The sequence below is a fragment of the Lucilia sericata genome, unplaced genomic scaffold (genome assembly GCF_015586225.1).
Source record: "Lucilia sericata isolate MDLA Ls3-8-SP2 unplaced genomic scaffold, ASM1558622v1 Contig000377F_arrow, whole genome shotgun sequence".
In the NCBI taxonomy this organism is placed as follows: Eukaryota; Metazoa; Arthropoda; class Insecta; order Diptera; family Calliphoridae; genus Lucilia; species Lucilia sericata.
The window spans coordinates 129,171-152,167 of record NW_023994396.1 but is presented as its reverse complement, the minus strand read 5'-3'; the positions used below and the strand labels follow the sequence as shown (position 1 = coordinate 152,167).

The window sequence follows — 22,997 nt, the reverse complement described above, 5'->3', positions numbered from 1 at the left end:
GGCAATCAGCGTCCGTCCATTGCTTCTAGGTGATAATATACCATGTCACCACTAGCCGACCGACCACCACCCGCCTAGGCCAGATTTTGTTTGATGTCCCATTTAAAATACATTTGTTTGACGACCTAGGAAACTCTGGCTTGTCAAACAGCAATGTATTTTTCGTATCTTGTGTTTGCTACAAACACAAAGTGTTTGAAGTAAAAGCAGCGACTCGAATTAGGCACGTCACGGCATACAAGAATACAACCCTGTTAAGTGCAGAGTGGCATTTCTACGGTGTAGCAACGCCTCAAAATGGCGTCACGTAGTTGCTATATTCACCACGGTACATGAAAGACAAGATAAAAGAAAAACAAGCAAAGAGGAAAAAATTTTTTTTCATCAAGTGTAGAGGCGACAGCAAAAATATATTCTAATTTTAATTCTTAAATTTTACTCGAATTTTTAACCATTTAAAATTTGTAATTAATTGTTAATAATTAACGCAAATTCTTTTTTATTGTCTGTCGCATTATTTGCTTGCACATTTTGAGGCCCACTGCATAAGAAATAAATAAATCTTTGAATAATTTTTTTCTTTCTGTCTTTGACATCAAAATCAATTGACGTGAAAATCAGTTCACAGCGCTTTACGACGAGTGTAGAGGAGAAAACACGTTCCAGTATTCCACAGCCGTCTAAAGTTTATACTTTTTCTCGGCTGAGGAATGACAAGAAAAGAAGGTGTAGCTGCTATTAACCTTCGTTGAAAAGAAGAAGAATTTAATTAAATTCCGAAAAAAATATTCAAAGATTAATAGAAAAGTTGCAAACAGAAAATTTCCAAGGGGCCTCAGCGGAACGTCAACGGGAAAAGGGCGGCACTCGGCCACCCTAATTACAATATTCAATCGCACCAGGGCCTATTAAGAAATTTTGCAAATCTCAAAAGGAAACAATTGCATTAAATTAAAAACTTGTCTGAAAATTTGGATATTCAATTAGACGGAATACAACAACGTAAAAAGGAAAGGAAATTGTGGCGTAAACTTTGCATTGATGGTAATGCATGCTAGAAAACCGCAACGCATGAACGATGGGTAAATAAATTTTATGATTTTAAGTTTTTTTTTAGACTTCAGTTTATATATACGGCATTTTTCTCTTTTTTCCTTCATTTAACTAGCATTTTTTACAGTTTTGCTTTGTTTTTATTATTTCACCTCAAACTAGCGCTGTCATTTCTTTTCTTTTTATACACACCACCTTTAAGCAGCTCTGCAGCAGAGCTGTCAACTAGGTGGAAAACACAAAAAAGAAAAAACTCAATAAGAAGCAGTAAAAAATTAAAGTAGTGTAGCAAAATTATTTAAAGAAATTTGAAAAAATTAATAAGAAAATTACAAGTTTTATGCTGAAGTTAGTGATTTTGTAGTGTTTATAAGCAGAAAAGGCAAAATATTTACATTTTAATGAGTTCCGTTCGTATGCATAATCATTATTAACTTCTTTCGCTGCTGCTGCAGCAATTCACTTGTATCTACTGTGAGGTTTCCCCATAATACATATTTCGTGATTTTTTTTCTCTGTTTGAAATATTATTTTTCATTTTCCTGTGTCTCCTCCACTTGTGTATGTGGAGTCTGTGTATAGCTCTATACATACAATTTGTATTTGATTACTTCTGCCTTTGTGCTGCCCGCCGCACCACACACCGTTTCGTACATGATTTCAATTTTATGTTTTTATTAAATTTTGCTACTGCCTGCCACCTTCGTACAAAAATCTCTTCAACTGCTTCCACACACACCAGAGCTGTCGTCGGCATAAATACTAAATTCATCATTATCGTCATCTTATGCAGTCTGCATCCACAACGACGTTTCTATTCTTAATAAACATTTTCTAATTGTTTATTAGTTTTTGCTGGTAGCTGCTGTTCGCTCTCATTTCCTTTTCAAAATGCGGTAAATAATTATTTTTCTTTTCTGTGTTCTCTATTTTTTATCAATTAAACCTCGTGAATAGTTTTGTAAACAGTACCAGTAAGGAAATAGAATTTAATTTATTTGTACTATGTCTTCATTAGTTTTCTGATCTTTTGTGTAAAGAGCTTAACTCTTTGTAATTTGTGGGAGGGATTAGGAAATGATTTAAATTTGTTTTTAAGAAAAACGTAGACAACAAGTAGTATCTTTAGAAGAATCTAATAATTTAGATATGATAAATGTACTTAAGTATTTAGTGACAAAGTTCATAGTTCATTCATTGCTTTTTGAAACCTAAACAATATTTCCAACTACTATATAACTTGAGTTCTTTGTGACATATGCACCTAGGTTATGTTAGGTTATGCACCTAGGTTATATTAGGTTAACCTCGTAGAATAGCTCATTTGGGTCCAAACGGGTTCCATACTATACCTAGTTTTGGAGTAAGGTACCTATAGATTTTAAGTATTGTTTTAGAAATGTATCAGTAACCTTTTTAATTTCGAGTCGTATCTCTGCCAAATGCGAAAAAATTCTTTATAGATTCGATTATTCAAGTATTAAGTCGTAATAGCCTTTTCAATATGATCAATAAAGACGGTCCAATTAGGCCACTAATTAGCATGTATTTGCAATCCGAAATGAACCTCGATGTTGAATCGAACCGAGGGCCGTCTGTGAATATGAAAATTCTCAGCACCATCAGAAAAAGCAGCGATAACTTATAAGAACAACTATAGGATCGTTTTGATTGTCCACAGTTTTGACTAAGATTATAGGTTTAGCAATTGTAATTAGATTAAAGAAACGCTGGCCTACTTAAGGCTGCCTTACTGTCTTCCACATTGTACTAATTGTTTGTATCAGAATTTTTCACTAAAAAGGTACAGAAATAGCACTGTACGCTGGCTATTTGACTAATGGTTAAAGGTAAAATTTGAAATGATAATAAAATCATACACAAATGAACTAAATACTACAATACACAACCAAGCAATATGTTGTTCCTTTTAATAATACATTAGTCATCTAAAGGCATATGACTTCATAAAATAGCACATCTTACGACGGATAATTTAAAACTGTCTATATTTATCACGATATTCACCCTTTACAGGCTGGCCTTGGTGAATAAAATAAGATAATATGACATCCTATTCTTCACAATATACTAAAATAGATTCGCCATCAAACAGAAGAAACGTTTCAGTTACATTTTATTACATACTTTCAAATATTAATCATACGCAAAAGGTCTAATACTACAATACACACCCCAGCAATATTGTTCCCTTTAATCATAAGTAACGTAAATAAACTCCTTTTTATTTCACTCAAAATCGAGAATCTCTTAATGATACTGTTAAGTAATTTAGAATACAATTATGTTGAAAATTGATATGAATAGCCCAGGCAGTACTTATTGTTGACAAAACTAAATTATACTTCTGAGATGTTTATCCATGACTTCAAAAAAGATCATATCTTAAGTCGGAGTGTCAGTTTGATTTAAAACTGTATATATTTATCGTGACCCTTTACAGTCTGGCCCTGGTGGAAATAAGTTAAGATTATAAGACATCCTATTGTTTACAATAACCTAAAATGTATTCCTCATCATCCAGAAGTCAATGTGGTTCATTTTGGTTGGAACCGTTTCAGTTATATACATAAAATGTTTATACAATCGAGAGTATCTCTGAGTATGGACTGATTAAAAATCTAACGATAATTTACTCTGTAAATTAACAGGTTGTCAATGCAAGATCTATGATTTTATATCTATCGATAGTTTACTTAGTTAACTAACAAGGTATCAAGTATAAAGGATTATGTATTGTTTGTTCTTCTAATACAATTCAATTTCATATAAAAAAAACAAAGCTTTTAAATTGTTTATTTAATATTTTTTATCCATTTGAATTTCAACAATTATTCAATTCTTTAACATAAATGTACTTTAGAATTACAGTATTCTTCTTTAGTGATTCTAACAATGTTAACTATGATTCTAAAAGATTCTGATTTTGATTTGATTTTAAAACTACAGATTTTAGAAAAAGTTCTGATGATATTTCCAAGTTTACATTTTTTATATCTTTATCTTTTTAAAAATGTATTGTGATCTTTTATAATATTTGAAAACGAAATTAACAGTTTTTATTACAAATAAGTTATATTGTTAGCTATTAATTTTAAATAACTGCGTCAATGTATCCTGAGAACTGGTGATTATAAATCTTAGTGCAGATTATGACAACAATAAAATATTAATATTCTTTAAAATTTCTTTTAATTCTACCAAATTGGAAAAGTTTTAAAATAATGTTTATTATTTTCCAAAAATATATATTAAATTTTTCAAATGAATTCATGTAACATATCTCTATCTATTATTTCAGCTACTTTGAGAAGCATCAATCTCATTCGTATCAGGTGAGTTGAATTTGAAATTGTTGGGAATTAATTTTTGTTTTTAGTCTGTGTTTGAATGAAAAAAGCATTTCTGTTTTAATTTTATAACAAAATCATCATTTTCTTAGAGCAATCAAAAAACATAAAAATTATTTAATTCATAATAAAATAAAGTATTTTTAATAATGAAAAACCAAAGTTTTCTGAAATCATATTAAATACAATCAATTAAATATACTTTAATTTTATTCTATTACTAATTAAATTCTTTATTTTTCTCAATTAAATTTAATTTTTATATTTGTATTTTTAAATTTTTGTATAAATGTGCAAATTTTATGTATTCGTTTATTTCTAAATACAAATTATAAGAACTTAAAAAAAAAGAAAACTGTTTAAAATTAAACATTTTAAATTCAATCAAAAGACAAACAGGCTGAATTAGGATAAAACCAAAAGCATACTGCAACTGCTCCTACTCCTAGCTCCTAATAGCAATCACTTCATTTGTTGTTTGTTGTTGTTTGTAGTCATCAAAAGTTTTGTTTATTGTATTGTTGTAAAAAAAAAAATGTCATCATTTCATCAAAGTTAAACAAACACTACTACTCGAACTAACCAAAATTAACCAAAGATAACAAATACGAAGCGCCCCATCAACTAAATAACAAACGAAAGAAAAAGACACAAATTCTAAAAACGAGCGGGTGCCTCGAAAACCCACTCCCGTACAGTTTATGTCTGCCACAAATAGCATTGCACTTGATATCACAACAACACTGGCAGCTGAGTGTAATAAAAATGCTGCTGCTGTCGGACTGTGTCGCATCGTAGATGTAAGTAGTGGTCGTTAGAGGATCAAATAAGTTTAAAAAAAATAAATAAAAATATTAAAAAAACGATACCTTTTACACTGCTTACAAAATTAATTTTTATTATTAATGTTCTGTTGTTTTGTTTTATGTTTGCCTACAAAAATTAAAAATAATAAAAATTACGAAAATGTTTATATTTTCTTTTAATTATTTTCCAAATTCTTTCGGTCACAAACATGTTGTTTGTTGTTAAATATATACAAAAAAATCAATAAAAATATTTGCATCTCTTTGGCACTATCATAATTTCATATGTTTGTCTCCTGTTTTTATTAAACGAACAACAATTTTCTTATTTAGTTTTAAAACATTAGTCTTCATTGATTAAAATTCATTTTATTTAAAAACACATTGGCTCTAAATTAAAAATAATGCTTCTTTTTCTCTAATAATACAAAATACATGATTAACAATGATTTACTCATTTAGTTTGATGAAAATATTTGTGAAACATTTTTAATTATGTATTTTTCTGTTTTCAAGTTTTACATTTTTCTCTAAATGTTTTTTTTTTAGATATAAAACATTTAATATGCTATTGTTATCTTTTTTGTTGCAATTTTAGAGTTCCAAGTACAGTTCAAAACGAGATTATGAACGTGATCGCTCATCGAATTATCGCGAACGCGACCTTTCCCCGGCTGGCGGTGGTGGACCATTAAATAATGGTAATAGTTCATCGTATCGTTCACAGTCACCTGAAATAGATTCACCATCATCCAGAGGTCACGGTGGTTCACACGATATTAGAGATCGTGGTGATCATCGAGGTGGTGGCGATCGTTTCAGTTACATACAAAAAATGAGAGATCGCGAACGCGATATTTATAAAAAGGATAAATATTCAGGTAAGTTGTTATGGAATAGAAAGGAATCATTAAGGATATGTTATAAAGAAATGTTGATTTCGTTTAGACAAACGCGATCGTCGAGGTGGTGATCGTGATTCTGAATCCCATCGCACTAATCATGACAGGATTGATAGACGTGGTGGCGCCAGTGGTGGCAGTGGTAGCGGAGCCAAGCTCTGTTCTTCCGGCAGTAGTGGCGATAAACGTTCTGGCTCCGATGACCGCGACCGTGAACGAGAACGTGATCGTGACAGAGATCGTGATCTAAGAGACAGCAAACGTGAAAGAGATTCTTTAAGAGAACGTGATCGTGAACGAGATCGTGAAAGGGATCGTGATAGAGATCGTAGTAATCGTGGTGGAGATGATCGTGAAAGAGATCGTGGTGGCGGCGGTGGTGGAGGCAGTGGCGAACGTAATGATCGTGGTGAACGTATTGCCAGATGTGGTGATTGGAGTGAACATGTTAGTTCATCGGGTATGTAGAAAATTATTTTATTATCTTTTACAATTATGCTTTAATAAGATGTGTTGTTATTGTTGTTTTAGGAAAAATGTATTATTATAATTGTAAAACAGAAGTCTCACAGTGGGAGAAACCAAAGGAATGGGTTGAACGTGAGCGGTAAGTTTATGAAATGTTTTCAGTATATTTAGATATTATTAAAAGTAAAATTTAAGGGAAATTTGTTCAATTTAATTTAAATTACCATCTGGCAAATAAGTGTTTGAATTCCGTGAATATCTTTCTATTTTAATTTATATGCTGTATGTCACGGAAATTTTCGATTAAAAATCTATCAAAATGTTTAATGAATTGCGCAATCAACCGCAAAGAATAACGAATATACAGAAATAGTAAAGTTATACATCAATTTGCCACTATGTTAAAACAATAAATCCATAAAAAACTTACACTGATGTTACAAAAAAGAAAACAAATTTCTCATAACAAGAAATTTTTTTCAAAATGTTCACAATTGTTATTGTAATAAACCATAGATTTTTGCAATATAAGTATTGTTTTCTTTATAAATAACATTTACATTTTATAGTAATCTGGCGCGTGATCAACACCGTGAAAAGGATTATCGTGACAAAGAACGCGATAGAGATCGCGAAGAACGCTTTTCCAGATCAAGTAAGGATTTCTACAGATTTCTACAAAAACACATTTGCCATAAAATGACCATAAATATTTGATTTTCTTTACGCTTTAAGCATACAAACATTCCAGTTCTCGTGGCAATTCTCGACTGAGGTGGAACTATGATAATGATAGCGGACCACCAAATCACAGAAGGCGTATAGATGGTAAGTTTAAAGTAACTACTACTTTCCAAGATTTCATAACCAAATGCAATTATTTTTTCTCTATAACAGCTCGCTTAGCTGATAATGCCGATATGGACATTAGTCCAGGCGATTCTACGCCCACATCTGAGGCCAGTTATTCACTGACTGGCACACCAACAACCCATGGCGGTGGCAATCAACACAACGACCAAGCATTGCCGTCAACAACAGTGGGTTTGCCTAATGCGTTGCCACGCTTAGCTTCACATCCCAATGCCTCTAGTAATATGACCTCTTCCTCTGTCAATGCCACAACACCAAGTGTAGCGTCATCATCTATGCACTATGCCGTGACGTGTGCTAATCCCGCCGCTAGTGCCGTAGGTGGTTCAGGAGTTGTTGCCGGTGGTGCAACGATGTTGCCCACAACTGGTCTTGCTTCGTCGAATATGCCAGCGGTATCAACACAAGGTGTTTTGCCCAACAGCGGCAGCAGTAATCATAGAAAATTAGATGCGGTAACGTCGTTACAACATCAATCACACATGATAGGATCGCCCAATGTAAGTTAATATTAATTTAAAAAGATTTTTTAATTTAAATAATTGCACTTCGTTGTTCTTTAGTCCACTATACCATCGTCATCGAATCAAGGGGATCATCATCTCAATTCAAATGCACCTGGTCCCCCAAAAATGAGTTCTAAAGATCCTACACATTTAATGCGCCAACAACAGCATCATCATCATTTAAATACACAAGATGGTCATCTCATTTCCTCGTCAGCTGGTGATAATCATGCTGCCGCTGGACAGGTTATGAATTTAAGGTACGAGTTTCTTAATTCTTTCTAATAATATGTCCCAAAGCTTTAACTATTTCTTAAAAAACAGGGAAAATGCTTTGAATTCACCTTTATACAATTTAACGCATTCTCATGGCATGTCTCCCATGGGTTATAGTAAAAGTCCCATAACATCGTCTGCCCCGGGTAGCAGTAGCGGTGCTGTTTCTATGACTATGACACATGCAAATAATGTGGGCAGTGGAGGTAGTGTTAATATGGTCTCCTCATATTCCTGCACTAATCCCTATGGACTTAAGACTGTCGATGGTGGCGTCAATAGCAATGTTGGCATTAATTCTCTCAATGCTGCTGGGGGAATTGTTAGTGTTGGTGGCAACAATGCTTTATGTTCCTCATCGAGTTTATCTGTTACTCCCAATATTAATATAAGCGGTGCAATTGGTAGCGGTAGTAGCGTTGGCGGCAGCAGCAGTAGCATGGGAGTAATACCCGGTGAGGGCCCACCGACTCCTACACAGGAATTAGATTTAAGTGGTAATTCATCATTAGAACAACAACAAAGAAAATGTAAGTAACTATTGACTTTTTATCCACTTATGAAATTATTTAATATTTTATTTCCATTCTTTAGTGGATGGTACATCGTCGGCTTCTTTAAGTACGCTACAAAGTTGTGTTTCCAATTCAATACAAGCTGGTCGCTCGCAAGGTCCCGAAATCTCTACAAAACTTAGCAAGTATTTTAGAGCCGATTTAATAACACACGTTACCAATTGGGCAGCAGATCAATTAGAAAAACAGGTAAGATAAATGATTTAGAGATGTTAAAGTTCAGACCATAGTGTAGTATATAAACTAGGCTATAGTACAGACTATAGAATAGACTCTTAATCAAGAATATGGACCAGTCCAGACTATAGACTAGCCTATATAGACTATAGTCTCGTACATAATCTGGACTAGGCTTTAGACTAGTCGAGACTATAGACTGTAGTCCAGAATATTAACTAGACTATAAACTACACTCTGGATTAGATTATAAACTAGAGTATAATCCGAGATAGACTATTGTCTATCTAAAAATTGATCAAAGTTTGTAGCTTTCCTAAAAGCTTTTAATAAATTTTATTTGTTAGTTTGTATTAGTCAACACTCGTAACCGAATTTTGAATCAGTACTTTTCTGTTATGTATATTGATGTCTAAAGTGATGTATCTAGTGACTTTAATAAGGTATAACAGCTTGACGAACATGATTCATAGAAATATTCACTGAAGTGTTTTTTATATCGAAGTTATTAAATTTTTTAAAATGACAATCATTTTTTAACATTCTTATTTCAGACGCAAAAATGTTCAGAAGAAGCACATTTATATGGAGATTTACAGTGTACAAAAGTGTCGGCTGAATTGAAATGTGCGAGGAGTTTAGTTAGAATAACTGAAATAACAGCCACACTGCAAGAACAAAAGTAAGTTTTTTCCCCACGCCCTCTCCTACACCTTTTAAATTTACCTTTTAATTAACTTCCCCTCATCTTTATTATTTTAGGATCATGTATTTGCGCCAACAAATACGTCGAATAGAAGAATCAAAATCACAAAATTCATTCATGTCCGATGATCTTTAGCCAATTACTTTTAGAGCAATCTAAGGCGTAATAATAGAGAGATTCTGTTTAAACAAAAAGTAAAATAATGAAACAAAAAAAGAAATGCTAAATGCAATGTGCCCCATATAATGTTTTGAGGTAATAAAATAAATACAATACAATAGATAAAAGAAAAAAAGAACCATTTACATTAAAAAAACTGCATTCAATTCAGCAAAAAATTTTTTAATAAAAAAAGGAAATAGAAATGGAAATAGTAACACAAATAAAAGTAACTGCAAGAAAGAAAAAAAGGAAAATATGCAAAAAAAAAAGAAAGAAAAAATAAATAGAAATGAATAAGTATAGTAATATTTAAAACCGTAATTATAATAACAAAAAGTAAAACAAAAATAAATAATAAATAAAACAAAAATTATAAAAATAACAAAACAAAAAGAAATTATTTAAATAAATACTAAAAAAAGAGACACACTAAATTAAACCACGCTATTCATTTTCCTTTACACTCATTAACAAAATTACTGTCTAGGATCGATCTTACTCCCTCGCACTAAAAAACAAAAACTAAAAACTGTTGAGCATTTTCTTTACTAATTTTTATTTACAAATTTAACTTAATAAATGTTTTTTAACCTATTTTTTTTTTCTTGTTAAATGCCTGGCATTGACTTTACTCTCCAAGAAATTGAAAAACTATTTATGATTTTAAAAAGAATTTGTGTTTAGAAAAACATATAACAAATTTTATTAATAATTGCTCTATAATAATTTACTCTACCTTATACACACAGTTAACTAAAACTGTTGGATTTTTCTTTTGTAGATTATTTTCCTTTTTTTTTTGCTTTTTTAAAGCAGTTAATTTTAATTTTATTTTATTTCTTTACAAAAAAAGATTTAAAAAAATTTATAAATATATTTTTTTCTTTATAGTTAGTTTTTTATTTTTATTATTATTCTTACAATTTATATATAATATATAAATAAATATATTAATTAATTAATATAATCTTAGTTTTTTACACCTTGTAGATAAAAAACAAAAACAACAAAAAAAAGTACGCAAAAAAAGGAAAAAACATACAACATTAATAAATAAAAACATAAATAATTTAATAGCATTGTAAGTAAGCACATTATTACATTATATACTAATTTTATTATATTATTAACATAAAAAAACAAAACAAAAAAAAAAAAAATAATATAAATAAGAAGTGAGTGTTATAACTATTATATTATTATATAAAATTAAACAAAAACTACAAAATCTATCGTAAAAGAAACCAACAACAAAAAAAAAAATCAAAAAATCCAATTCAATAGAAACCTTTAAATTAAATTTTTTCTTGTTTTCGTTTTTTTTTTCTTTTATTGGTTTATTTAAAACAAATCCTGCTTCCTATAGTTTTTAGTTGATTTATTCAAGAATTTTTTTTTATTTTTATAACAATTACTACTCTTATATTTTTAATAATCTTGTTTTAATTTTTCTAGAGAAAAATAATTAAACAAGTTGCAATTTCTTTATTATTTTGTTAACAAACAATAGAAATCAAAATCCCTCCTTTCTTTATTGATGTATAATGAATGTGGTGCTTTTAAGTAATAGAAATAAATAACTTAAATTATAATATAAAAAAAGGCTTAAATATTAGTTTTTGTTTTCAATAAATATTAAAATTAATTGTTGTATAAATGTAATTAAAATTAGTAGGATTTAAACTTGAAACGAATAATTTAGGAAGACACTCCTGAAGAAGCTATTTAACCTAATACTTGGGTTTCCCCTCTAGGCATCTGACTATCCAGGTGATTAGCTATTTCAACTTGTACTTGTCCCAGAACGAAGTCAATCGTCGATTCATATTTTAGAGAACATTTTCGAAAGTTTTTTTATGTGTGTCTAAACACTAGTTTACTTGGGTGCAGTAAAGTGATGACTGCCTACGATCTCGCTTACAAAGTGACGACTGTCTTCACTCTGTTTACAAAGAGTACATTCAAAAAGAAATACGAATACGAGCCAACCAGTTGGTTAAACGTTAGTGGAAATTTCTGTCATTTTCGGATGCATTGACTCTTTGTCGAACTGCTGGGCAGTGTGAATAAAAAAATGGAATAAAATTAAGCTAAAGAATAGAGAGCCAATCCCATCATTTGTGATCGAGTAAAATTTATCAAAATGTTTCTTTTTTGAGATTATGGTATTCGATATCGAACGAAAAAAAAATCCAGCACATTTCGATATAGCGCCGATTTGATCCCCTTATTTTCGCCTGGCTCTAAAACCATCGAAAATCGTATAGCAAAATTTTCATCTGGAGCACTTTAAAATGATCCCGATTCGAAAACCAAAGTATGTTCTGTTCGGAAATACATCTGTGCCCTGCATCTGATGATTAAATTGCGATTTTATGCGCATCGAAAAACATACCCTCTTTTGGTAATTTACGTACAAAATCAACTATTGTGAATTAATCACTACTATTCTCCATTTCAATTCGAATCGAAATTTTCTCCGTTTGGCAACTTTGGTATTCTGCATTTCAAAGCTCCGTCACTAAAATAACAACTTACAAAAACGTAGTTACGATCGTAACGCAAAATACACACAATCGTAAAGCATTGAAATAAAATGGTATTGCTTCTTCTTTTTCGTACGATTCCGTTTTTTGTTGGAATACCAATTTTCGATCATGTGGAAACGTAATCGAAATGCAGAAATATGCAGGAACACGTCCACTTTTGCTCGTCATTATTCATAACAAATTCGTCAAGTTTTTTCATAGATTTTTATTTTGAATCAAATTTCTTAATCATCCCTCTCGAGAATAAATTTACTTCATTCGTTTCAAACGAAATGCGAAGTAACCCCTCTTTCTTTTAAACGATACCAATGCTTTATAAGGTGACACTTTTATATTTAAACGAAAAAAATTTCGATCACGAATATTATTCGAATGAATAGTTTTTGGAATATAGTTTTTAGAATAGTTTATTTTGTTGATAACAAAATTCTTCTTTTTGGAAAATTTTTTACTCGAAGAAATAAAGGGAAAAGAGAACATATTTCAAGTGACAATTTTTCACGAATTTTGTATTAAATTAAATTATTTTACAAGTTTCTAAAATTTAAAAAAATTAGATAAAAAACAATTCGAAAATGAGACCAAAAAAACTAAATAAATATACAAAGAACATTAATACCTAAAAAATTTTCCCCAACTATCATATATAGTCCAACATTCCTGTAATAATTTCAAACGAGTCTTTAGCTGTTGATTCTATTGAAGCACTAGGCAGCAAGTAACCATGCACTCCATTGTCAGCCAACTGTAAAGTATAACTAAAGGGTATGCCCGCTTCGTAGGCGGCAAAAGCATCCGAACAGCCTTAATATAACAACAAATGAACGAGTTACAGTTATTTTTGTTGAATTGTACTAAATTTTCAAAACTTACCCGATCTATTTTCTATTAAGTCATTAGAAGAATCTATTTTATATCTTGATTTACTGCCCTTTTTACGCAAACCATCGGTGCCCACCATGGCAACATCCAATAGATCATCTAAACGCTCAGAATCGTAGGTGGTATTGGCCTTATAGGGATAACTTATAATTTGACCATAAGCCTGCATAGAAACGAAAAGCTAAAAAGAAAAGGCAATTATTAAAAAATTTCAAAAAATGTTTACGAATAAAAAATGTGTTCGATTACGATTCCACATTCAGTTATACAACGATTGAAAAAAGTATTTCAACAAAAAAATGGAAAGTCGAAACAATTCCATTTCCTTTCAAAGCTTTCCGTTTTTTATTGGAATGACTTTTTCTCAATGTAGAAATTAAAGAACTTACCTTAATTTGTGTTCGATAATCCATTAAAAATTCCGATAAAGCTTTTGTTTCCGGTTCTGAAAATGGTGTAGGCCCAGCATAGAATTCATTACAAGGCGTCTTTGAGCTGCCACGTTTACCCCATTGATAATGCCAATTGCGATCTAAATCAACGCCAAAACAAACCTTCTCTTTCGTTCGTTTCTTTTGCAACCAAGTCATGGCTGAATTTAAAATACCCGAAGGACGAGAAATATGGCGTGATCTGGATTTCTTCCAAAAACGATCATATTCATGACTGTAAACATAACCGTCGGGATTCAAAACTGGCATAATATACCAGGTAGTGTTGCGTATGAAACTCTGGTCGTCGGTAATATTTTCTGAAAAAAGGAAATTTGTTACGTTTTGAAAAATGAAATTTAAAACAAATTCGAAATTAAAACAAAAAGTCTATACCTTGGTCTATTATTTTTATTAAATTTAAATTTTTTCATATTTTTTTCTTAATATGCAAAATTCCTGTGCTTTCCCGGCTACACTTCAGTGTAAATTATGTGAGTTTCCACCCTGTAATTGTGAAAAATGCAAAAAACTCAGATCGGAGGGAAAACCAGATCAAGAGGAAATTAGAAAATGTTTTAGAAGCTCAAATGATGTAACTCTCAAAGATGCTGATCCTAATGCTAAAACTTTAACTGCAGGGACTTCAAATATTCCTACAAAGATTTTTAAAGAAAACCTTTTACAAATACGAAACTTCAAATTACCAACATTTCGATTTACACCCTCAGATCTGAATTCTGTGCTATTTGATATAGTGGGAATTATTTCGTAAGTATTGATACATTTGGGTTATGAGAACATGTTTTGAAATTTTGATTTCTTTCCAAACATATTTACAGTTTTTTCATAATGACCACATTCATGTTTTGGATTACTATTAGCCAATATTTAAGGGATTTTGTGAACTTAATCTTGCAGTGGGGAAGGTACTTCCTTCATACTTTTCTTCTCAGAATAAATAAATAGATTTACATATACAAAATTTCTAGGAGAGCTCAATTAACAACTTTGATATTATTGCTATTACTTTGTGTCAGCATTACATTTCATGCTGTTAAGGGCAGACATCATCGATACCAAACAAATCACAACATAAAGAAAACTTCCGATCCCGCTTCAAACCATAACACTACTAACACCAATCCACTTCCAAAATGCCCCCATTGCAAATCTTGCCAACGAAAGAAATGTTCTCATTTTAATTTGCAAAATTCTAAAGGTTCTACTCGGGGGTCTAAAGAAAGTCTTTGTACTTTAAATAATATAGATAAAACTCAAAATAATATTAAAAGTAATAACAACAGATGTGATAAGTGCGATGGAAACAGAAGTGAGAACTCCAGTTTAACTAAGAAACAAAATCCTTCTCTGTGTGATTTATGTGCTAAACAAATGAAGCAGGTAACTCGGTCCATTTTAAGTGATGACGAGGCCCGTGAAATGTACAAGAAGTATAGACTATATGCCGTTCCAACTGAAATGAAAACGCCACCATCCTTTACAAATCTTATTGAATTTTTAACTGGACTCTACAATACTATATCAGGTTCTAGTAGAAACGCACATTCCTAAGTAAATTCGAAATTTAACAGTGATTATATACTGAAAATAAACTAAACATTCGTAAAATTTAAAACATAAAATGTCATTATTCTGGAACTGGAATATTTTAAAATTGATCTAGCCAACAACAGAGGTGTAAGTCGATGAAACTTTGAACGTCAAATTTTGGAGTTGAACAGGTAAAAAAAGATGAGATTATTTTCCTGAGAATTTTTATTAGATTATAGTCTAGACTATGGACTAGACTATAGACAATATTATAGACTGTACCATAGACTACACTATAGACTAGACTATGGACTAGAATGTACCTAGATTACAAACTAGACTATAGACTATAATATAGACTAGACTATATACTAGACTATAGACACCACCATAGATTAGACTGGACTAGAATATAAACTACACTATCGACTAGCCTATAGACTAGACTATAGACTATACTATAGACTAGACTATAGATAACACCATATATTAGACTAGACTGTATACTACACCATAGATTAGACTGGACTAGTATATAGACCACACTATCGACTAGACTAGACTATATAATAGACTATAGACTATACTATATAATAGACTATAGACGAGACTATAGACTAGACTGCCCCAAGTATTGACTTTATAAAATATAACTATTACTTACTTTTCATAATCCTCAACAGCTCGTTAATAATCCAAGTAGCAGTTGCTGGACCAATCCATTCCATGCCATGTGTACCAGCTTCTATGAAAACAGCATTTGCCAAACCGATACGTTTCTTATGCCTTAACTTATTACGTTGATGTGCCGGATAATGCGCCGTATTTACAGCGGCCGCCTCTTTACTTTCGATTTTCATTACAATCAAAGGTCTACCCTCATAAGAACGACCAATATGTATAAGTTCCACTAAATGGGGAAAACGCATGCGCATGGTTTCCAGAAATTTTATAATATCATCGTATTCGTAATACTTATGCCAAGTCATGCCGGAGATGGTGGGAGTTTTACTAAGATGTTTTTTAGGCTTTTGGGTGGTAGTAAAGAAATAATCTTCTTTGGTCTTTTCATAAGCTATAGCTTTGCCCACGTCGAATATCAAGACCTCATGATCGATAAGTTCAAATGTAAGAGAAGCTTGAAAATCCACCAACATTTTAGGTGGCACCAAGACATCAGTTAAACCTCTAGAAATATGGGAAGAGTATTAAAATTAAATCTATTAAAATAATAATATAAAATTCTTACCTTAAACTGGGCCCCTTTAGCCATTGTAGCTTTATGCCATCCTCACTTTTCTTATATTCCTCCAAAGCCTTCACTTGGCTATCATCTTGTGGTTTGAGTCTCCATATCTGATATTTATCATATGAAATTTTTCGTGGTATTTCAGGATTTTCCGTCGTTGTACTGGTGACTTGATTCCAAATATCTTTTAAAGGATTCGCTGTGGATGTGGAGGTATGATTGATAATATGATGTGCCAATATACCAATCCAATTTTGAGGATTTTTCATTGGATCCACAATGGTTAATATGGGTACATGTGGTATCTGGGTGGTAGTTGAAGTTGTTGTTGTAGTTCTTTTTCTGGCTTTTGGTTTCGTTTCACCAAACCAACTGGCAAACCATTCTAGTTTTATTAAAATGAAAATCAATGACAACATTATATGAAATCTGTTTTACACAAGTTGTACACAAGTAACTAACTATAATTGAATTTGAAATAAGTAAAATACTAAACGTTTATTTAAACAAAGAAAGCGTAACCTTTTTCTTAACCTCCATCCATAGAATATGTATAACATTCATCCGTTATAGGTTCTCTTGTCTGTAAGTCCGTCTGTTCGCTTGTCTGTTTTATTACTTGCAAAAAAAATTATGTTCTATGAACTGGTTGGTTTGTTTTATGGTTTAATGTGTCACTGTTGAATTGGCGGACAGACAGAGTGATAGAAGCAAGTATGAAAGTGGTAAATAATTTAAATTAATTTACTTAAATCTACTAACGGATTTACACTTTGTTTATTTGATGTAATTTTCTTTGAATGACAATTGTTTATATAAAGAAGTAATTTGTGATCAGTCATATTTCTCGCCAAACTCTTTGAGAGAAATATTTTAAATCTGTTATATGTAAACCATAAAGTGCAAATAACATCAAATTTTTAACCCAGAGACCAAAGAATTAATATGAGCTAATCTGCCTAAGAATATGACCATCACATCAGGTTTTCGCGGTATTTGGCCATACTTGAAGCCTTATAAGAACGCGACATTATTTACCTACATACATATATACCTATTTCCTACTGAAAGTTCGGAAATTATGATCTGATCCGGATGAAATGGTTTGTTTATAAATATAAATGGGCTGATTTGAAAAAAAAAAATACAGAATGACAAATTTTATCCCGACATCAATTTTAATTCACGAGTTTTGTGGGAGCTATGAACAATTATGACCCGATCGGCAAAAAATTATACGAATAATTTATAAATCGTCACCTGAAACGCAAACGGCCCTAACTAACCAAAAATTCAAAATCGATTTTATTGTTGATTATAAGGTATTGCATCAAAACAAATGTCCACACAAAAAATTGGACTCCTCCGATTTTATTGACAAAAAACAAAAGGCCTTATCTACAAAAACATTTAAACACTAAAGGTAAAAAGTCCAATTTATAAATTTTTATATACGCCATTGTCAACTATCATAACAACTGATAGGTTTCACTATTAAATCGCGTTGATAGAAACAAACTTTTCAATTTAAATAGTTTTTTGCTTCTCCTGTAAAATTTTAAAAATGTTAGATATGGCCGTTTGCGTTTTAGGTGACGATATGTATGTACAAAACATATTCGTGTTGAATTTTGTACCGATATGGTGATTAGTTAATGAATTATGCTCGTTCTATAAATTTTCGGAAGTAACCCTTATATGGGTACTAAAACAAGGACTCAAGGCAAAGCTCTTCGCCGATATCTCATTCAATCTTCCATTTTTAATTGAAAAACGATAATTAACTTAAAAATCTCTCACAATTTGACATTATCAATAAATTAAATAATCTTATAAATTTAATTCGCACCTAATTATATTTCTATCACATTTCTTCTTAACTTTTATTTGCCGCAAACAATGGTTTGTGTTAATCGATTTATATTACGGGTCTTTGAATATGAAAGAGTATGTTTTATTATTCAATTAACACACAAGAACGTCTAAATATCAGTTATTGACGTAAAATAAAAGTGAAGTTAACAATCAGCAGCTATAAAAAACGTGACCTATTTCATTAAGTGTGTTCACCTAAGACTGGCTTTATGATTTCAGTTATTATGACAAGTTTACAAGTTAATCACGACCCAAATTAAACACATGTTGGCTGGAATCTTTATGTAGTTAGTATGATGTCGAGATCTGTTAGGATGTGTGTAATTTGATTTGGTCTTTGGATTGGAATCGTATTGAAAGTATAAGTAACTAGAAAATGCTATTGTTTTCTTTTGCTCTATTTATAGTAAAAGCAATTTATGAAAAATTTTTTGCTTAATGAAGTATTTGAAATATTTGCAATAAATTCTATATAGACTAAGGCCTAAATGAAACAGTTCCGCTACACAAACTTATAAATCGATCAAGTATGCATTAACACAATTATTTAAACTATTTTTATTTTTTTATTATTAAGTCCAAGTGATTTCTATCAAAAATTGTAAAGAATTTTTTGGATCGAAGGAGCAACTGTCTTGTTCCCAACAACCAAAAACAAAAAAGGAAAATATTTAAGTATGACTTTTTAAAATGCACTTGCTATTCGTTGCAATTTTCTATTGATCTTTTGTCATACCAGTTTCCTGACTACAATTATAATTGTTATTATTAAATTTAATTGTGTTTTTATAGTTCAAAAAGATCACTAAAGATATAATTTATTTTAATTATACTTCCTTTTATAGTTAATCTGTTTAGAAATTTAAAAATCAACTTACTATCATATTCATCATAGTCTTCGTTAGAAGCTGCTTCCGTGGAAACTCTATCGTTTGCACCAAAACCCAACCATGATGGCAACCAACTAGTAGACGATTTTGTAGGTTTCACTTTAATGGGTGCCACTGTGGTACTGCCAATTTTCTTATTACGACGATTTAAACCAAACCAAGAACTAAGCCAGCTACCCAAAGAAGAACCAGCAGATTCATTAGAATCATAATCTTCATCATATTCATCACTAGAATGTTGTTTTAGAGTATTATGATAGGAAGTATATTGTGTATAGGGATTGAAAGCGGGATCATCTTCTTCTTCGTCCGCATTTTTGCCCCCAATCGAGTCCATAACACTGGTCATTACTACTTGTATGGGATAGAAAATCATGCGTAAAAATCCTCCCAAATTAGCCGACATACTATTTTCATCATCATCGTCCTCATAGTCATCATCGATTTTAAATTGTGGCGGTCTGCGGCGTATGCGTTTTTTGATATATGCAGATTTGGTTTTTAAACTAAGTGGGCCCGTGTTATCATAATCTAAAACAGGAGTTTTAATATCCACACGCTCTATTTCCAAGGCACCTATATCAGCCTCCTCTTCCGGGGAACTGCTGGTTTCTTGTGTAGGTTTCTCACTTAAATCCTCTAATGATAAACTCACCTCACTGGTGTGCGGCACCCCAACTTCTTCATAATCATAGGCCAAAATTTCACCATTATCTTTATCATCTTCCTCCTCTTCATCATCTTCGTAATCATCACCGTCATCATCATCCTCGTCTTCATCCTCCTCTTCTTCGTCATCATCGTAATTTTCACCTATACCAAAAAAATAGTATTCTGTATCATGTTGTCGTTTCGATTTTTTCTCCAGCTTTTTGTTTTTCTGGTTGGGGGCTCTGGTACCCTGCTTTACAGTTCTGGGGGGTAGTGGTTAAGTTGGGAATATTGTTTGTTTGCGTAGAGTTTTGTTTTAATTTAAAATTTTTATTTATTTTAATTTTTGATAATCTTTTACGTTTTTTCAAATGTTTAACACGTTTTAAAGATCTTTTGCCATTATCGGTGATATTAACTTTGGATTTATTTACTGATTTCAAATTAATATTTGTATGTTTTGCATTCAATTTTAAACTCCTTTCCTGTTCCGAATTCGTTATTGTATTATTTGTTTCCGTTTCATTATTGGTTGATTTTTTAATAAATTTTGGTAAAATATAATTATTTACTTTTAAATCTGCAGCAGATCTTTTATTTATACGATGTTTAGTATCCAAAGTTTTATTAACTAATGAATTTTGTAAATTATTTTGTTGAATTTTTAAGTTTTTTAGATTTTTCTTAGTTAAATTTTGAAAAAGTTTTGTGTTATTTAAATCACTAGAAGTTTTTAAAGAGGTTTTAAAAACTGGCGTCTGAAAATCACTTTTCAAGTTTCCCGCTTTAAAATCTGCATTATTTGAGTTCCTTGATAAAATTTCTATGGTTTTTGTAGAGTTATGTTGAGTTTTTGAAACATTTTTGAAAGTAGAGCTATTAAAATTTTTTTCTAATTTTTTTGTACTAAAAATATTAAAATAATTTTTTAAAAATTTTTTAAATTTATTAAAGTTTTTTGAGGGATTTTCCACAATTGGGTTAATTGTAGTCCTTTGAAAATTCGTTGGACTCTTTATAATTTTAAGATTAACTTCACTTTGAGTTTCATTCGATAGTTTATTTGACACTTGGTCTCTTGCTTTAACGTCTGGGTTATCCAGAGTTTTCTCCGACTTATGATTTTCCGAATTGTTAATCTCTTGTTCTTTTACCAAGAGATCAGTCATGGTCAAGGATTTGTTTGTAGATTTCGTGGCTAATGTTGGTGGTTTTAACTGCGTATCCATTTGTTCTTTCTGATCTTTCAAAATGAGTTCCTTGAATTCAAAACTTCTCAATTCTTCCTTAGCAGATCTTTTATTAACTCTGTGATTATTAATAAATAAATTTGGATTCAATGATCCTGCTGGAAGACTTGCTGTCTGTGGCGAGACAGCACTGGAAAATATATTATCAAAATTTGGTTTTTCCAATTGGGTGGGTAGTTTATCATTATTGGTTAAAGGCTTCCTAGTTGTGGTTCTAGAACCCATTATAATTGCCGGACCTTGAGGATGATTGGGTGAAATAGGTCTGATTGTTGTGGCCACAGTTTTACGTCCCGGAGGATTTTGTTTTTTGATTTTACGCTTAAGTTTTGTTTTCTTTTTCTTCTTTCTTAAAGGTCTAACAGTAGTTGATTTCTTGTCTTTGACAGTTAATTGGGTCTTTATCACCACCGGAGAGGGTTTCTTTAAAGGATTGGTGGCGCTGGCAGAAGTAGGAGGAGAAAATTTCGTTGTAAGTATGGAAGTAGGTGATTTTTGTATTTTTATGATTTGTGGTCTGGTTGTAGTGCTGTGTTGAAAGTTTTGACATTTTTGTTCATATTCATTTTTCAGCTGGAATATATCTCGTTCATATTGTTCTTTAGTTATGAATATAGGTATGGTGCCATTAGTTCTGGTAACATTTTCTGTAGACTTGCCCACCTCGGTTATGGCATAAACTATGCCAGTGGCGGGGTTGGTGAAATATATAGGAAAATGTCCTTGACTATTGTTTCTATACAGATTATTTAAAGAATATTTGTTAGAATTAAAAATATCCGGTTTGGCTATAGGTTTCAAATTTATTTCGGGCAAAGCTGAAGTAAACGGTTTAATATCCATAATAGATTTTGTAGTGGTGGTAGGTACTGGCGGTTGCCTTATTAGGGAATGTTGTATTGACTGGGGTGTATTAAAGGCAGATTGTGCTACTTCATCGCTAAAATAATTAAAATCCAAAGAAGAACCAATATTTTGCAAAGGCATCGGATGTTTCTGGGACGATGCCTGCTGTAAATCGTATTGTTGTTTGTTTGGCAAAGGATTTTGTATAAATTGATTAAATTTCTTTTCATTATCATATTGAAATTTTGGCACAAAATGTCTTCTGCTTTCAGTTTTTGCCCGATTTTCTACCGCTATATAAGGGCGTGGCGTAGGACTCGTTAAGAGACGATCTCTTTCGGCTTTTAGAAATGTATGAGTCCAAGTACGACGCGTTTCACGTAACAGATTATCAAACTCCTCGGCACTAGGATGATAACCATAATCGTAACGCGAAGCCGTGGTAAGATCCGTTAAACCGGCTAGTAATATTTTTAATATTAACAATCTTATAACAATAAAAAACCAACACATTTTCACACATTCACACTTTAATTTAAATTCATTTACAATTGGAAAATTTCTTTAAAACACTTCCTTTTCCTTTGTTAAATCTTTTTTTGTTCAAGTAGAATTTTAAATTTCCGTTTAAACGTTTCTTTTCACACACAACCGTTTAGTTCAAGTTGTTCTCGTCAAGTGATTTTGTAAAATTCAAGTGAAATTTTACTTTAGTTTGAAGTTTGTTAAATGTAAAATACCGCCTCAATTTTCTTTAGGTCACAAAGAAAACAAATTTTAATGGTTCAGTGACAAAATGTCACAAACGTATGTATTACACACATATTTAACACACGAACGAAGGCTTTCTGTCGAATATTCCACATAAATTTCGATATTTATCGAAGCATTACAAATTGTTAATAATCTAATCATATATCTTGATAAATAAAACTAACATTTGTT

General features: G+C 31.3%; 3 protein-coding genes across 6 annotated transcripts; 2 read left to right on the top strand and 1 right to left on the bottom strand.

Moving 5' to 3' along the window:
- Positions 1–341: 341 nt before the first annotated feature.
- On the top strand, positions 342–10,929 carry LOC119604270 (WW domain-containing adapter protein with coiled-coil homolog). 4 transcript variants are annotated; one of them, XR_005231502.1, is made up of 15 exons: positions 361–1,082; positions 4,376–4,409; positions 4,816–5,224; positions 5,829–6,111; positions 6,179–6,592; positions 6,664–6,739; positions 7,170–7,255; positions 7,336–7,428; positions 7,498–7,973; positions 8,037–8,239; positions 8,304–8,785; positions 8,850–9,019; positions 9,562–9,689; positions 9,770–9,968; positions 10,849–10,929. XR_005231502.1 is itself a non-coding variant. In XM_037956776.1 (14 exons), the coding sequence occupies exons 3-14, from the start codon at positions 5,126–5,128 to the stop codon at positions 9,846–9,848; spliced, it is 2,589 nt and encodes an 862-aa protein (XP_037812704.1). In that variant the 5' UTR covers positions 361–1,082; positions 4,376–4,409; positions 4,816–5,125; the 3' UTR covers positions 9,849–9,986. The 4 variants fall into 4 exon arrangements, 3 of the variants coding, with proteins under 3 accessions (XP_037812705.1, XP_037812704.1, XP_037812706.1); XM_037956776.1 differs by lacking the exon at positions 10,849–10,929 and having other exon boundaries at positions 9,770–9,986; XM_037956777.1 differs by lacking the exons at positions 4,816–5,224; positions 10,849–10,929 and having other exon boundaries at positions 342–1,082; positions 9,770–9,986.
- Positions 10,930–11,233: 304 nt separating this feature from the next.
- LOC119604273 lies at positions 11,234–22,565 on the bottom strand. The gene is made up of 8 exons (XM_037956783.1): positions 22,344–22,565; positions 20,996–22,217; positions 19,294–20,118; positions 16,541–16,925; positions 15,956–16,479; positions 13,696–14,057; positions 13,298–13,487; positions 11,234–13,228 (listed from the first exon to the last, which is right to left on the bottom strand). The coding sequence occupies exons 1-8, from the start codon at positions 22,563–22,565 to the stop codon at positions 13,065–13,067; spliced, it is 3,894 nt and encodes a 1,297-aa protein (XP_037812711.1). The 3' UTR covers positions 11,234–13,064.
- LOC119604272 lies at positions 14,061–16,011 on the top strand. The gene is made up of 4 exons (XM_037956782.1): positions 14,061–14,508; positions 14,580–14,666; positions 14,730–15,482; positions 15,975–16,011. Exons 1-3 carry the CDS (start codon positions 14,186–14,188, stop codon positions 15,310–15,312), a joined length of 993 nt encoding a protein of 330 aa, XP_037812710.1. The 5' UTR covers positions 14,061–14,185; the 3' UTR covers positions 15,313–15,482; positions 15,975–16,011.
- Positions 22,566–22,997: the final 432 nt, after the last annotated feature.

What these genes read in the sequence shown, in the direction of transcription:
- LOC119604270 (XM_037956776.1), top strand. Translation starts at nt 5,126, where the DNA reads ATGTCTGCCACAAATAGCATTGCACTTGATATCACAACAACACTGGCA. An exon ending in GAATGGGTTGAACGTGAGCG is followed by an intron (nt 6,740 to 7,169) that starts GTAAGTTTATGA and finishes TACATTTTATAG; the next exon opens with TAATCTGGCGCGTGATCAAC. An exon ending in AGAACAACAACAAAGAAAAT is followed by an intron (nt 8,786 to 8,849) that starts GTAAGTAACTAT and finishes TCCATTCTTTAG; the next exon opens with TGGATGGTACATCGTCGGCT.
- LOC119604272 (XM_037956782.1), top strand. Translation starts at nt 14,186, where the DNA reads ATGCAAAATTCCTGTGCTTTCCCGGCTACACTTCAGTGTAAATTATGT. An exon ending in GATATAGTGGGAATTATTTC is followed by an intron (nt 14,509 to 14,579) that starts GTAAGTATTGAT and finishes ACATATTTACAG; the next exon opens with TTTTTTCATAATGACCACAT. An exon ending in TTAATCTTGCAGTGGGGAAG is followed by an intron (nt 14,667 to 14,729) that starts GTACTTCCTTCA and finishes CAAAATTTCTAG; the next exon opens with GAGAGCTCAATTAACAACTT.
- LOC119604273 (XM_037956783.1), bottom strand. Translation starts at nt 22,565, where the DNA reads ATGTGTTGGTTTTTTATTGTTATAAGATTGTTAATATTAAAAATATTA. An exon ending in CGCCACGCCCTTATATAGCG is followed by an intron (nt 22,218 to 22,343) that starts GTAGAAAATCGG and finishes TACGATTTACAG; the next exon opens with CAGGCATCGTCCCAGAAACA. An exon ending in CTAAAGGGGCCCAGTTTAAG is followed by an intron (nt 16,480 to 16,540) that starts GTAAGAATTTTA and finishes CCATATTTCTAG; the next exon opens with AGGTTTAACTGATGTCTTGG.